The sequence below is a fragment of the Haemorhous mexicanus genome, chromosome 5 (genome assembly GCF_027477595.1).
Source record: "Haemorhous mexicanus isolate bHaeMex1 chromosome 5, bHaeMex1.pri, whole genome shotgun sequence".
Taxonomy (NCBI): Eukaryota; Metazoa; Chordata; class Aves; order Passeriformes; family Fringillidae; genus Haemorhous; species Haemorhous mexicanus.
The window spans coordinates 61,687,867-61,703,913 of NC_082345.1; the positions used below are offsets into that span (position 1 = coordinate 61,687,867).

General features: G+C 36.1%; 1 protein-coding gene across 1 annotated transcript in view; it reads left to right on the forward strand.

Moving 5' to 3' along the window:
• Positions 1–16,047, forward strand: part of LRRK2 (leucine rich repeat kinase 2) — a 64,141-nt gene that overhangs the window by 24,722 nt on the left and 23,372 nt on the right. Inside the window, exons 15-30 of the mRNA XM_059847329.1 lie at positions 359–503; positions 788–927; positions 2,262–2,390; positions 2,473–2,643; positions 3,900–4,155; positions 4,381–4,569; positions 5,977–6,098; positions 6,831–6,900; positions 7,361–7,581; positions 8,106–8,356; positions 9,494–9,642; positions 11,400–11,493; positions 12,517–12,703; positions 13,088–13,269; positions 13,789–14,018; positions 15,014–15,141. Coding sequence (XP_059703312.1) covers positions 359–503; positions 788–927; positions 2,262–2,390; positions 2,473–2,643; positions 3,900–4,155; positions 4,381–4,569; positions 5,977–6,098; positions 6,831–6,900; positions 7,361–7,581; positions 8,106–8,356; positions 9,494–9,642; positions 11,400–11,493; positions 12,517–12,703; positions 13,088–13,269; positions 13,789–14,018; positions 15,014–15,141 — 2,664 coding nt within the window. The remainder of the gene's footprint in view (positions 1–358; positions 504–787; positions 928–2,261; positions 2,391–2,472; positions 2,644–3,899; positions 4,156–4,380; positions 4,570–5,976; positions 6,099–6,830; positions 6,901–7,360; positions 7,582–8,105; positions 8,357–9,493; positions 9,643–11,399; positions 11,494–12,516; positions 12,704–13,087; positions 13,270–13,788; positions 14,019–15,013; positions 15,142–16,047) is intronic.

The window sequence follows — 16,047 nt, forward strand, 5'->3', positions numbered from 1 at the left end:
CTTTTTAACCACAAACAAAGTACATTTTCTCCCTCTGCTTGACCTAGAAAAATAGTGTAAACTTATCAATGAGAATTTGAGGGTGAAAAATCCAATTTTTCATCAGAAAAGTAGCTAGGAAATATTTTCAGAATCAAAGATTAAAATCTAGGCAAGTTATGAGCAGCTGAAACTGATGTTTGATAAGAAAATCTTTTTGGAATTGTGATTGTTGTTATTTATTGTCACATCAGCTGTAACTTCACTTAAGAACAACATTCACTTGCTATTACAGAGCAGCTTTAAGAACAAGCAACTCCTCTGTTGCCATTGTGAGCAGGACAATCTTGATCTGATTTTATCTTCCTTTCTCCATTAGTTTATTGGAAATCCTAGCATTCAGAAGTGTGGATTAAAACTGCTTGGTTCTGTAGCTGAGTGCACTGGTGCGCTGGAAATTTTAACCCAGCAAGGAGCCACTGACACTGTGCTTCACACCCTACAGATGTATCCAGATGAACAAGGTAGGGAAGGTGTTTTGTCAGCAGAATGAGAATGGCATGGTAGGAGGTTTGTACCAGATCTATTGCTCTCTTTAGTGCTGGATGTGATGTAGGTTGCATGGCAACAGAAGGCTGCAGTGTTGCACAGTCCTCAGATTCACCCACACTGTAGTTATGCCTGGCCCTATAATAGCTCGTGCAAATAACTTTCTGGAATGTTACTGAAAGACTACTTCAGTCATGGGTTTATCCCACTCAGATTGTCTGAATTATCAGTGTCTGAATAATATTTATTTTTCCTCTAGACATACAGTGTTTGGGTTTGAGCCTTCTACGCTCTTTGATTACCCGGAGGAGTTTGTGTATTGCAACCATGCACGTCCTGTCAGCAGTTCTGGTTTCTACTCTGCGACGATTTAAAGAAGTCACTGAAATCCAGATGCATGTATGTGTCATTTCTGTCTATGAAGATGAAAACAAAACTCAAAACCATAGAAAATTAATTTAATATAGTTATATTTAAGTATAATTCCTTATTTTACTTACTTGATTTTGATTTTCTTGAAATTACTAGATTAGTATAAACCTTTGTAATTAAACAGAGACATTTGTTGTAGAGATGGTTTTCTTGGAGGCATATATTCAATCCAGAATGTGTAAGCATAGGTTAAGTCTTTATCTAAAACTTCTGAGATCTGCAAACTAGAACAAATTTCTCAGTCATGATCCATCATTCTGTTAATCTGTAACCATTTCCTGAAGTAACCATCATGAGTACTGATTGCCCTTTGAGAAATCATAGAAGATAACTTAGTTCCCAGCCTTGCCACCAGGGATAAACGTAGTGTAGGAGTGCTGTATTTAAGAAAAGATATTACTGGAATACTATCAGACTTTGGACCCACATCTGTATATGCAAGGAGAGTTCTTTGTCTGTAAACACACATTTAATCCTTGTGTAAAGTTCTGTTTCCTCTGCTTCAGAAGTTTTCCCTGTTTGTTACCAGTTTCATTTTTCTACTGGGATAGAGTTTGCTTGTGACATCAGCTTTCTGTGAGAGTTTTCTATATTTCTCTTTCAGATGAATATGAAAATATTGCAAATACAGCCTCCCTTCTTTGCTGCTATTTTTTGCCCAGCCTTTCCACATTTAGCTTAGCAACCAATATAGAGAGAAATAAAAACAATATGCTTTATAAGGAATAAGGAAGTTACTTTAAGTGATTTAGTTTCAATTGAATTTGGACAAAGAGTCCATAATTTACCCAGTTCATCCTTCTAGGTGAACTTTACTTGCAGAATCACAGGATAATTTTGTATTTCTTCTTAGTTATTAGATACACCTGTTAATTTTTTCATTTAGTTTAATAGTTCTTTTCAAAGTCAGGGATTACAGAGCAACACACTGGAACAGGGGATGTATCTTCATTCCCCTTAGAAGGAGATTGTTTCCTCTTTACATTTTCAGGAAATCACAAGTACATTTGTCACTGCTGGCAGGATGTTGTCAGATATAATGTTGTATATTTGACTTTTCAAAGTGTCAGTTAATATCTGTTTAAGTAGGTCAGCTAAATAAGCATGAAACTACAGCTATATAATCAGAGACACCTGCTTTTTCTGCCTTCTCTTTCAAACTTCTCCTATTTGTCAATTATTGCATGATTAAAAGTAAGACAAATTAAAGCACGAATCTTTTGGTTGAAATTTGATTTTGTTGTTTTAAAGTGACACTTTTTAACACTGTACTTCTTTCAATGTTCTCATTGTGTTCTTAGGGATTTCATGCAATCTTGGCAATTCTTGGTTTGTCACCTTGTTTTGCAAAGCTGCTGGTAAATGAATCATTTGACACAGTCATTTTCTACCAGATGTCTATGTGTTTCACTGACCAGCGAGATCAACAGGTATCTTCTTTCTCTGACAGTTCCACAGCTGAAAAACAGTGCTTTTTTTGTCCTAACTTTTATTGTTTGTCTTCCCATTCAGTTTCAAAGCCTGTGTTGTAGATGTTTTGCTAAAATAGCTGAGAATGATGAGTTAAAAAATACAATGCTGGAAAAAGCATGTATGGAGTACAATAGTATTATGGCTGAATGTTTACTTCTGCTGGGAGCTGATATTAATAAGAAAACAAAGACAAACTCTTTGATCTATCAGGTAATACATGGAAATATATATACAGTTTTGTTGCTTAAAAAAATGTGCTTTTGGGTTCCTTTCTGTTGCCATGTAAATATTTATTTGGCTGAACACAGAGAGCAGAGATGCTGCTCCCACATGCCCACCAGTGCTGCTTGCTAACTGTGACCACCTTTAATTTTTTTTAAAGTGATTTGCATAAGCACTTCCTTATTTTGGTTCAGTGTCAAGGTTTTAAATAGTCTGAGAGAACTCCACCAATACTGCCTGAAGGAAATTAGGATGTGTTCAGTTCTGCTGGTAGAACTTTCTGGGTGATGAAGCACAGCTGGGTTTAGAACTGGCCATCCATTGATAGAGTGTGAGGAAGGCAAATCAGTGTAGGAAACCACAGTGGACTTATTGAAGTAGCTGAAAGTATTTCTAGAAAATGTTTTTAATCTTCACAATCAACACTGGTCTGTGTAGCAATGCAGGCTTGGAGATTGGGAGGAGCTGACTGAACCATAGAAATATAAAGGTTGGAGAATACCTCCATGATAGTGAAGTCCAAATTTTGGCTGAAACCACCTTGTCTACCAAGCCAGAGGACTAAATGCCACATCCAGTTGTTTCTTGGACACTTTGAGGGATGGGGACTCCACCACTTAGGGTTTCAATGCTTAACCACCCTGCCAGTGAAGATATTCTTCCTGATGTCCAGCCTGAATCTGCCCTGGAGCAGCTTGAGGCCATGTCCTCTTGTCCTGTCACTGGTTGCCTGGGGGAAGTGGCTGATCTCTACCTGGCTACACCCTCCTTTCAGGTAGTTAAAGCCAGCAGAGCTGAGCTCACTATCATTAGGCATGGCTTGATGAGACTGACTACTCTTGCCTGTTCATTAAATACCCAGATGATAACCCCTAAGTGTCTATTTTCCACTAAACAGATAAATAAATGGAGTTGCAATAGGCCACATCAATAACCAAACTAGATAAATTACCATTCATTTCTGCCTTAAAATTGTGTGCACTCATGACAAAAATTGCAATTGCAGATCTAAAGCCTTTGATACATTTGGGCAAAGCACTCATGAAAGTGGGAATTGGTACTCAGGCACCTTAGGAGGCATATGCTCCAAGGAGTAAGGAATTGCTTAATTGAGAAAGAGACACAGTCCTAAAAATGAAGTCACTCTGAATTTGAGACAATTGTCTTAATGCAGTCTGAGCTGTTACTTGAATGCTTCATATTCTTGGTTTGTTTTGTTTGTTTTAATTGCTTTTCTCTGTTAGGTTTGTGAGAAAGGAAGTAATCCTAAATTGGTGGAATTGTTATTAGCCAGCGGTGCTCGAGAGCAGGATGTCCGGAGTGCTTTGACCATCAGTATAAAGAGAGGAGATAGCCAAATCATCAGCTTGCTCTTAAAGAAGCTTAGCCTTGATGTCACCAACAGCAGTATTTGTCTTGGAGGATTTGGTTTTGGCAGATTAGAGCCTTCCTGGCTCATTCCTTTGTTCCCAGATAAACTTACTCAAACAAGAAAACAGAGTGAGTATATATAGAAATCATTGTACAAAATGTGTCAATATCTTTTGATGATGCTATGAATGTGTTTTAGATTAAGACTTTCAGTTGAGAATCTTTTCGTAGCATTCAGCTTGCTATAGAAATTTGGCAAAACTTGAAAAGAAATAAAGTTATTTCTGTTATTTTTTTGAACCTACTTAGAATTCTTGGAGATTATTTTATCTTTTCCATTTCTTGTACATATAGATGCAGGTTCTGCACTGGCAAGGATGGTGCTCAAATTCCAGATGAAGAACATTTCAGAGGATAGATCAAGAGCCTGCTCTGATCCAAACTTGTCTGAAGATGGAGTGGACAGAAACTATGACTGGAATTTCATACCTGACCCATTAGTGGACAGTATTTTTCCTTTGAGTGATGATATTGATAGTGAAGGTATCTGTTTTTCTTTTCTTTTTTGCTTTCAATAATCCCAATCTAACGTACTAGGGCTAGACTACAGCCATAAATCAAATAAAGTTGTTTATTTGTATTGGAGATTTAGCACCTCCCATGAAGAAAAAAACTTCTCTCTAAAATTTTGTTTGAGGTAACATTGGAAAATAGTTCGTGGTGAGTATGTGCTTCATCTACAAAACTAAGACCTTGAAGAATTTTACCCAGTTATACATTAAGAATTAGTTTGTCATGCTTTCAGTGTTTTTTAGTGAGAAAGAGTAAGATTCTTGCAACTGAATTTCGATTTTGACTTTTTCTGTCTGTTTCTGAGCTGCCTTCATAGTCTATGACAAAAAGTAAGAGCTTCAAGAGCCCAGTTTGTCTCATCATGAAGTCAGGTGTATTGTGATCTAGAAACTCCTCTGTTCCCTGGGTAGTCTGTCAATAAAGTTCATACAACCAGATCCAGTATAGAGGACTATGTTATTAACAAATAAAGCAGGTGAAACAAGCCTTATCCCAAAGATAACTAATTGGTCAGAAAATGTAAATGATAGGTTTATGTTCAGCCCAGCACCATTTTTGTAACCGGGACATTTGAATGCCTTTAACTTATAGAAAGACAGCATTTGTGTCTATAATACCAGCAACTTAATAATGAAAATAGCCTCAATTATTAATGTTGTTCAAATGTTTTACTTGTTTTAGTACAGCTGGTTACTTAAAATCAACACAGATGAAGAATTTGAATTTTGGAATCAAAGAATGCTAAGGAACTTTTTTATTCTGCTTTGTTGTTTTCCTTATATCATTCAGGACCACTTTTAATTTCTGAAGGTCTATTTGTTGCCCCATGTAGAAAAGTTGTTATCCTAAAAAAATGCAGGAGTGATTTTGGGAGTTTTAAAAGTAGCTTTGAGAAGAGGGACATCAAATGTCTCCAGATAATGACACCAAATTTAGGAGACCCTAAATCACCAAATCCAGAGTGACATTTGATGTTTCATTCTCAATAAATGTGGGAGTGCAAATTTATCTATTGAAATACAACTCTTTTCTATTTTAAAAAGTTATTTACACTGAAGTAGCAGAAACGTGTGCTATGAAACATACATAATAATCCCAACCCAATGGAAATTTTGTATCATAAATCATCAGTGCAGGTCCTGCAATCACCTGCAGGTCCTACTTGAAGAATGTCAAGTGAGTATGGCCCCTCTACTCTAAAACACACTGACAACATTCTTGGCCTATTGCACATAGAATTGACCAGCGAGATCTTGCCAGTATTGATGCTTTTGAAATGCATCTCTTCTCTTTGTATGTCAGCATCTATAGTACAGTTGAATTCTGAGCCTCATCTTTAAGTACATTTTCTTACCTATTTCTGTTTCTATGTTCAAGGAAGTGAAGGTTCGCTTTTTACAAAAAAGAAGTCCAATTCCATTGCAGTTGCTGATTTATATTGTAGGGAAATGGCATGTCAGAGAGGTTCTCCTACTTTGCTGCGACATTCCTACTCTGTGGTAAGTCAGATCCATGCTCATTCCAGGTTTTTAAGTCCATCTACATAGCCTACTCCAAAATTGTTAATAATCAAGTGATAGGAAAGGTCATGTAACCACTGTTGCCATTCAGTGTTTCCTTCTGCTGTGGTGCACTGTGTGGATGAGTTTATATCAGAAAAAATTTCTGATCACTAAAGATTAGACACCCTTTTGAAGTGTTCAAATTTCCAGTCTGGTGTTCAAATGGAAATACAGGAATCATGGGCTCAGTCGCAAAGACTCAATTTCCCCTTAGTGAAGCTGATCTTCAGTAATGATCAGTGGAGAGAGACTGATTCCCTAAGAAGACATAAGAGGACAACTTGGTGGAATAGAAGTCAAGTTCCTTTGGAAGGAGCTTCTCTCTTTCCATTGACTGTAAAGGGAAACTGGAGAGATTGGCTTTCCTAGAGAAAGTTATGTTTTGTAATACTCTGCTTCATTCTATTACTGCACCCTAGTGAAAGTCATTCTGGCTTGCCAGAAATGCACTACTTCCATGCACTTTAAATCTACCATTCTTTCATATTTCATGGGTCAATACGTTTTATAAAGATGTGACCTATTGTTATTTTGGGTTCAAGTGTATAGTTTTTTGGTGTTCTCCCTATAAACTCTGATAAAAAGAAATCACAATAAGAGTTTTACTGAATTTGGATGATTTCAGAACATGCATATATTCCTAAATGCTTTTTCTCTTGGATTTTGCAGGGACCTGGCTCAGATTATGAACCGTTAATGAAACAAAGACGAAAATTCTTGCTCTCAGATGAATCCCCCAGTAAGTAAACTGTACAGTTTAAGGTTTAATATAACAGATTTTGCAGCCTTAATGCTTTCACAAGCATGGTATGCAAAGATTTGAGACACATTATGTATTTTTCTAAGAGGAAGATACATTTTGGAAATACTACAGTAAAGTACAAATAATGCATATATAAAGTTTTTTATTTCTTGGACTCCACAAATAATTTATGTAGGCAATGAAGTTTCATGAGTGCCCTTTTTAGCTTTCAAAAGCTCCTTCTCTTGTGCAGTGCATAAACATTCACCTCTTCCCCTTCCCTACTGTCTTATAAATTTCTGTGTCTTAATAGAATTCTTCATGGATTTGGATCTTAACCAATATCCAAACAATCACTCTCTTCTGTATCTTTAGATCTCTAGCTAAATGGTTGTAATTTTACCTAAGTGACAGTGATAAATTAAATCATGGTATTTTCACATTTTTGTTTTAATAGAAGGCGTCTCAAAATTGTCATCACATATAAGATCATCAGACAGTCTTTCTTCATTGATCTCAGAGAAAGAATATATTAAATCACTAGATCTTTCATCAAATGAGCTGGAGAACATTGATGCCATCAGCCAGAATAGCTGCTTAAGTAGTCATCTGGAACACCTTGAGAAACTGGAGCTCCACCAAAATGCTCTTGCAAACATTCCAGAACAACTGTGTGAAGTAATTCTGCGTAATTTTTTTTTAACACAAGTTGAAATTAGTTAAGATAAAGTGTTGATCTCTAATAATGTGATCCATATATAATGTATCCATAGCAATATTACTCAAGAATACGGGTGTATATTTTGGCATGCCTCATACAGTTACTCAACTTTCATTTAGTGGATTCATGTTCATTAGAAACAAAAGGGTTTTCATGGGATTGTTTTGAGTAATTTACTGCAGAGAACTGCTTTAAGATGTGTGATATTAAGTAGCATAATAGTGGCAATGGAACAGAGAACTGCAGGCAATATCTTAAATTTTATTAAGTGGAGCTCATTGTTTTTGAATAATGCCCTGTACTTTATTTTTTTGTAGAAATACTATAGGTTACACTGGTATGATTGCTATTTTCTGCTGCTTTTCCATGTGAGATAAATATAAAAAAATTAATAATTTGTATAAAAGTACAACTCAATTGCAAACATATAAATTCATCTTTTCTTTTAACTTTTTACAAGCAAATTATCCTTTTCTTTCAGAACTTGAAATGCCTGACCTACCTGGATTTGCACAGTAACCGATTTACGGCTTTCCCGCCCTACTTACTGAAGATGAATTGTATCGCAAACCTCGACATCTCGCGAAATGACATTGGGCCTTCCTTTGCTTTGGATCCCAGCCTCAGATGTCCAACTCTAAAGCAACTCAACCTTTCATACAATCAGCTGGTGTGCACTCCTGAATTTCTTACAAGTGTTGCTGAAAATCTGGAGCAGCTCTCGCTGGAAGGGTGAGTAGCATGAGTAAATGGAGACTGTAGCATGACAAACATAACAGGTAATAATAGATTTGTCATGCAGAATGATGACTCTTTGTAGCATGTAAAGGACTGTTTAATCACCAGAGAAACACTGACATTGTCTTCCAAATAAATTGCTACAGTTTTTGTAGTTGGATTGCAAAGTACAAGATATGGGAATTACTTTGGACCTTGTTAGAATCTAATAGCATTGCTGTTCCATTAACATACTAAAGAAGTTGTAGTTCAGTTTCTTTCTGCTCCATACTATTAATCCACAGGGCTGTGTAGTCTGACATACTCAACTAGGTTTTCTGTATACACAATACAGTCTCCACTGTATTTCATATGCATAAAAGCTTTTCTGGAAGTAGTAGTAGTAGTAATGGAATTTTAGGTATTGGTATGGATATGTTTTAAACCACAGAAACAGGTTAAAACATTTAGCTTTTTGTTTCCAGCACTTATTATCTTATTTCTTAGCGAGGTAATTCATACCATGTGGAATTCTTAAGAATGTGATTTGTGATAGCTCTGTAAACTGCAGAGACTGTCTCATTCATTTCCTACAGTTCATGCTAAATCAAATGGTGAACTTTGTTTGTAATACTACCCTGGCATAACAGTGGATGGATCTTTTATCTCTGTGGTTTTGGTATCTTTCTCCTTTTCTTACTAGTGTTCTTCTCCCCAGAATATGTTGTGTAAAGTTATATACTCATTCTGAATTGCATTCCATACAGGAATTATTTTAAAAAAATTTTGTAGGTTGTTAGTAATTCTGTAATATTGCAAACACATACTTTTAGTACACAGAACCTCTCACAAATGCAGCAGTCCTCTTTGCATGGGATTTAGCTCCAGTATGTAATCAGAAAATTAAACCTTGCAATACATTTTGACACTTGGTCTCCAAATTAATTAAAATTATTTTGATATCAGTCATGTTATTCCATATTGCCACATATAACAATGATTTTACTGACTGGTCAGTCTTTATGTAGATAAAGTTTTATTTTTGCTTTACTGGTGTAAGGATGACTTTGTCTGATCAACAATACTTTCACCTTTTACCTAATAGTTTCTAAAATTAAGCATGGATTGTCTTGTTTCTTGTTGTTATCACAGAAACAAGATTTCATGCTTATGTTCGCCCCTATGCTTGAAAGACCTGAAAATTTTAAACATTAGTAAGAACAGTATTTCATCCCTTGCTGACAATGTCTTCATGGGCTGTGCAAAACTGGAGCAGTTCAATGCCAGAATGAATGTTCTTGGTAAGTATCTGTGAAAACCTTCTAGAATTCACCTTCTAGAAACTATTTCAAGTCACAAAATTCCTCTGCCACCAACATTTGGGGTCTTAGGAGAAGAGAAAAGAGTAATACCACGTGTACTAGTCCTTGTTTATACCGTTTCCTAAGTATCAGCTTTTGACCACTGAAGCATAAAGTATGCTTCCAGTCATTTGATCTGACTCACCCAACTCCTCTTGTTCTTGCATTTGGAGTGGATGCTGTAAAAATGACTGAGTGTACTTGAGATTGTGCACACTGCTGAGGAAGGTTCAAAGAGGAGAAAATCATTGAGATTTAGCTTGCAAATCTAGTACTAATGCAGGTTTAATACTGTACTGTAATACATAGATGCATCCTGGGCTGTACCAGCAGCAGTGTGGCCAGCAGGAGCAGGGCAGGGATTGTTCCCCTGTACTCAACACTGGTGAGGCCACACCTCAATCCTCTGTTCAGTTTTGGGCCTCTCACTTCAAGAAAGATGTTGAGGTGCTGGAGTGAATCCAAAGAAGGACAGAGGAGCTGGTGAAAGGTCTAGAGCACAAGTCTGATGGGGAGCACTGAGGGGGAACCTTAACACTCTCTACAACTGCCTGAAAGGAGGCTGCAGCCAGATAGGGTTGGTCTCTTCTCCCAAGGAACAGGAAATAGGACAAGAGAAAATGGCCTCAAGTTGTGCCTGGGGAGGTTAGACTGGGTATTAGGGAAAATTTATTCACTGAAAGAAGCACTGGAATAGGCTGCACAGAGAAGTGGTTGAGGTATTTAAAATCTCTGAAGGTATTTAAAAGACATGTGAATGTGGCCTTTTGGTCTTTAGTGGTGGACTTGGCAGTGTAGGGTTAATGGTTGGGCACAATAGTCTTAGAGGTCTTTTCCAACCTGAATGATGCTATGATTAAATATTTACCACACTATATCCAGCATTATCTTCAGAACAGGAGAGAATCTTTGGTTCAGTTGCCTGCATGCAAGTGTCATTTGAGATGCCCTGAATCATCCCCCTGGGCTTTCAGCTTCTGGTCCAGAAAAAGCAGATCTTCCATAGCTCCTGTGTATTATCTTCAAACCTTGTGCACACAGCTCAGGTAGCTCAGGACAGATCCCCTTCAGTAGAACCCAGTGTTAAGGAACTAAAGTTTGCTTAACTCAAGCTTGACTTGATTCCATCCAGAGTGTGGGTCAGTGGCTTAGCATATTTTTTGTAAAGGTGTCAAAATCTCTTTATTTATGCAAAATAAAAATTATACAAATTGGATTTTCAATTATACTATGAGAGTTCATAAATTACTGTTAGAATTTATTCCTTCAAGACATAAAATCTTCCATTTAGAAATTACTGTCACATTATTTCAGAAGGTAACTCTTAGAATTGCATTTAACACAGCTGAACGATTAGACTCATTTTTATAAGAATAATAAGTAAATAAGACCCAACAAATCCTGGGTCACATGTATTCTTGCAGTACAGTAAAATGTAAGTAAGATTATTTTGGTGTTTATTGCCACCAGGAGATGAAGGATAACAATGTATAATTTGTTAAAAGATGATATATTAATTAATTTTGGGACTTTAGTTTTTAATAAGATTTAAGAAAAATGATTTGAACTCTGCCTTTGGTAGGTGATACCTTTGTATGAGAATGATAGACTGACCTTTTAGTCTGTCTAAACTCCCGTCTTTAAAATAATTTAAGCCATTCTTAAAATCATAGGATTAACCCCTTTTTCTGCTCTAGAAAAGATACCTGACTTGTCATCTGGCATAACAAGTTTAAAATTATCCCAGAATTGTTTTATTAATGTTCCAGAAGCAATTCTTCTTCTACCACAGTAAGTTACTCTTTTATTCATTGATGTTAATGTCAAATTCTTGATAAAGAAAATCTGATGACAAAATTGTTGTTATGCAGAAAATTCTGAATGGTTTACTGATTTTCAGGGAATCCTCACTGGTTAAATCCAGAACTTGGTTGCTTTTAAACTGAAGACAAATTAGTCACATTTTCTTCATGATTCTGAAAAGTTCTGCTCCTCAGATTCAAATCACTGTTGTTAAAAATATATTCCATGACAGCTGAAGCTGACAATTCTTACTGAGAATACTAGAATCAATCTCATATTTACTTGGAACCAACAATAAAAATACAGTTTTTTGAGTTCTGCAGACTTTTGCACAAGACTACTGAAATTAGTTTTTCACTTCCTAAATAACATGAGATACTTTTCTCAAAGAAAAACACTTCCTCTAGAAGGAGTTGTGGTAGAGAAGCATGTGACATTTATTTTGCTATACGTTCAAAGCAATTCTTATGTGAAAATTGGACTTCGCTTTTTTTATAAAAGTTGCTGACCTTAACAGATCAGTAGAATTAGATTGTGGAGGGAGTGCTTGGAAGGGGTGATCCAATAGGTGTGGGGAGATGTGAGTGCTGATGGCACCATAGAGAGAGCAGATCCATAGATTTGGGAATTTTTATTAATGAAATTACCATGATATTGCACAATTTCAGCATGCTAACATTCACAGCTGCAGATTTAATAGATGTGTTGAAAAAAATGCAGTTTTCAGATTCTGCATCTCCCAGCTCAGAAAAATGAAGAAGGTATTGCATGCATTTTTGTGTGCTTCATAAACAGCATGTTTGTCCAATAGGTCTAGGTGAACTATGTAATTTCTGCACACACATGTATTTGCAAACATACCTACTTGTGTTGGGATTTCAGTCAGAAAACCATCTCTTCTGATAGCTAATCCACTTGTTTTTTAAAAATTAATACAGCTTTGGTTTCAGCTAATCTGGGTTTTATTTTTTCATTTGCTAACTTCTCTCTTTTTTATTTTCATGTTTTTAGTTTGAGATCAGTAGATTTAAGCCAAAACAAGATCACAAGCCTGCCTGGACCGATGCACTGGAAATCACTAAATTTAAGGGAGCTGTTATTTAATCATAATCAAATAGATGTCTTGGACTTGAGTGAAAAGGCATGTGCATGGTCTAGGCTAGAAAAGCTACACCTCTCCCACAACAAGTTAAAGGAGGTAAAGCGTAAGATTCTACCTAAAGAAAATTTATTTGCTTTTCAGTTGAATGAAATTTTTCAATGTTCATTTGATTTTGGTGTCACCTCTCATACAATTGCATTGTGTTGGCGAAATGTATGTAAGTGCAAATATTTCCTTCCTCCGTGAAGGAAAATTGCTATGTGCTATTCAGCTTTTCTGCCTGGAATGTGTCATATAATCAGTTTGTATACTGATTTACTTATAAGGTCTTTTCTCTCTAACTGTGGGTTATTAGGCCTGTGTATTACAAAAAATGAACTACAGCAGTAAAAGTAATACCTAGTTCTGTTAAATAATTAATGTGTTCATGTTCCTCAATTTTTTAACATTTAATTGCCCATTAAATGTTATTTCATTTAGATTCCTCCTCAGATTGGCTTCCTGGAGAATTTGACTTCTCTGGATGTAAGTCATAATCCTGATTTGAGATTCTTTCCCGATGAAATGGGAAGACTGTCCAAAGTCTGGGATCTTCCTTTGGAAGGACTCCATCTTAATTTAGACTTCAAGCATGTGGGATGCAAAGCCAGAGACATTATCAGGTTTGTTGCCCTATTGTTCTTGATATTCCTGGTTTGCTGTCTTGGGATTTGCAGTAAGCATTGAGGAAATAACTTGATGTTTTGAAAAGACATGCTGGTTTGTCATGTGAAATCCAGCATGCTGTTGTGTGGGAGGTTATGATAACAACACAGAGATAAAATAGAGTGGTTTAGACCATACTGGTATTACTTCTTGAATTTAATGCTTCCACAAACTGTGCAATAAATTGGTGCTTACCAATTATTTGTAATATGTTTATTGTGTTCCCCAGTTCCTCTGTGCACTGCACAGAGCTCAATTTTGGGATAATTACAAAGCAAAAAACAGATATATTCTGAATTAAACTATAGCTTTCAAACCAGAAATTAGAGTAGACACTTAAAAGAACAGTAATATCAAAAAGATACAAAAAATTTAAAGAAAATTATATGGTTCTAGATTTTTCTTTGTTCTTGAGTTCTGTTCAACTTTTCCTTTGTTATACACTTCTCTGAGTTTTGCAATCTTTTTTCTACCAGGTTTCTTCAGCAGCGACTGAAGAAGGCTGTGCCTTATAACAGAATGAAGCTCATGATTGTTGGAAACACTGGCAGTGGGAAAACTACCCTGCTGCAACAGCTCATGAAAAGCAAACGAACAGAATTGGGCTCTCCAAAAGCTACAGTAGGCATTGATGTAAAAGACTGGATCATTCAAGGGAAAGGCAAAATGAAGAAGGAGCTTATATTAAATGTGTGGGACTTTGGAGGTATTTCCTGAGTTTATTTTCATTTACTATTGTCTTTTCTAATATTTTAATGCATTACTTATTCTTAGAGTCAGCCTGTGGTAATTCAAACTGGGGGCAGTAGAATCACAAATGTATGCCCAAAGTCAAATGACCGCTTATAAATTAGTGGGTTCTGTAAATTAGCAGCAAATCCCTCAAAGCCTCAGGAATTTCTTATCACCAAATGTGGTTTGACCACTCATTTCAACTATAATACTTAGAATAATCATTTCAGAATAGTAAGAAACTGCTTGTAATCACCAGAAGAATCTTTCATTAAACTCTGTTTCTCCGTTTTGTAGTCCAGGTCTCTCTAGGCTCTACAATGTCACAGGTTTGTAAGGTCACAGACAGCAAAGCACTTAGGGTGAGTGTTTGAACCTTGTGTTTCTGGAAAACTTTCTAAGTTTGAGAGAGTACAGAAGCACTTCTAAAATCCAGGGCTAATTGAGGCTGTAGAAAAGTTATTTTTAAACAGAGGTCTGTCATCATTTAAATACAGTCTATTCACAATGCATGAGCACAGACCAGTGCCATTCAAGCTGGATATCCAGCTTTAGTTGTAATTTTAAGTGCTTAATTATGTGAATTTATTATGTGAAGTTGCTGAAAGTATAGGAGAAAGGAAAGGAAGAAAGCAAAGGGAAAGAGTGAAGGAGAAATTCAGTACTGAAGTTTTAAAAGAATCACTACCTTTTAAGTTGTCTATGCAGCAACCATGTTTATCCAGTTAAATCTTACACTTGATGTAAAACCAGTGTATGTGTTTTAACATTAACTTCAGTCAATGAGCTACCACAGAGTGCCTTCCTGAAATTCGTAGTTTTTATGGTTTCCTGTCAATTTATATTAATTTCTGTGAACATTAATTTCATTTGTGAACTTGTGGTCTGGGGACGTGTGCCTCTGCCTTTTTGTGACTGAAGATGTTCAGTCAAGGAAGTACTAAACAATGGAAATTTTTTGATCATTAGGACAAGAAGAGTTCTACAGTACCCATCCTCATTTCATGACCCAGAGGGCTTTATATCTTGCTGTCTATGATCTCAGCAAAGGACAAGCAGAGGTGGATGCTATGAAGCCATGGCTTTTTAACATCAAGGTAAGACTTACAGAATGGAATTCTCCTTTCCAGGGAGCTGTAGGTGAACAGCAAATTAACCATAAATATTTATATAGGGGAAGAAGGAAAAAAATTCTTCAAAAAGTAAGAACAGTAATATTAAACAAGAGATTAAATACATCATGTATTGGATATTACAGTAATTTTAGACATGGAGAGACATGATCAGCACCATTTTGGACTTAAAATTGTACAAAGTGATGTGGAAAAGAATAGTTTGTATATTCTGGCAATATTTTGAATTTACTGATAAAAATAAGAAAGGAATAGCATCAAAGAAATAATGAGTTAAACTTGCATTTTTCATTAACACCAGTATAAATTTTGGGGAAATCAGAATTAGGCTAATTTAAAACTGACTAGATACAGGCTTGAAATTATACTATGAAGTGTATGCTTAGTATCCTATTATTAATAGGAATTATTCCAGAACTATGGTAGGGAATTGACCTGACAATCTGCCTGTGTATTTGTCATTTTTTCTAAGTGTTTGTCTCCATTTATGGAGCCATTCCATGGTGAGTGAGCATTACTTGTCTTTACTTTTATAGGATGCTTAGCCATGACTGGGCAATACACTCACATAAAGAGTTTGTTTACTGTTCCTGTTAATGAACTTGGGCAGTGATACAGGACACAGTGTTGCAATCAGTTTATGTTGATGAAAATCACTTCTGATGTGTTCTCTTTGCTGTGCAGTACCTGCTGATGTTTCCCTGCTGCCCTGTTCCAAAGACAGCTAGCAAAGTACCATTTCTTTTGGCTATTCCATTTTGTTGGATGTTCTTAACAAATAATGTCCCTCTATTTTACTGCCAATAGTGTTAATAGATGTACACTCCTTCCTTTTAGAAAAAGCTGATTTTTTAAATATTTCTCTTTTGA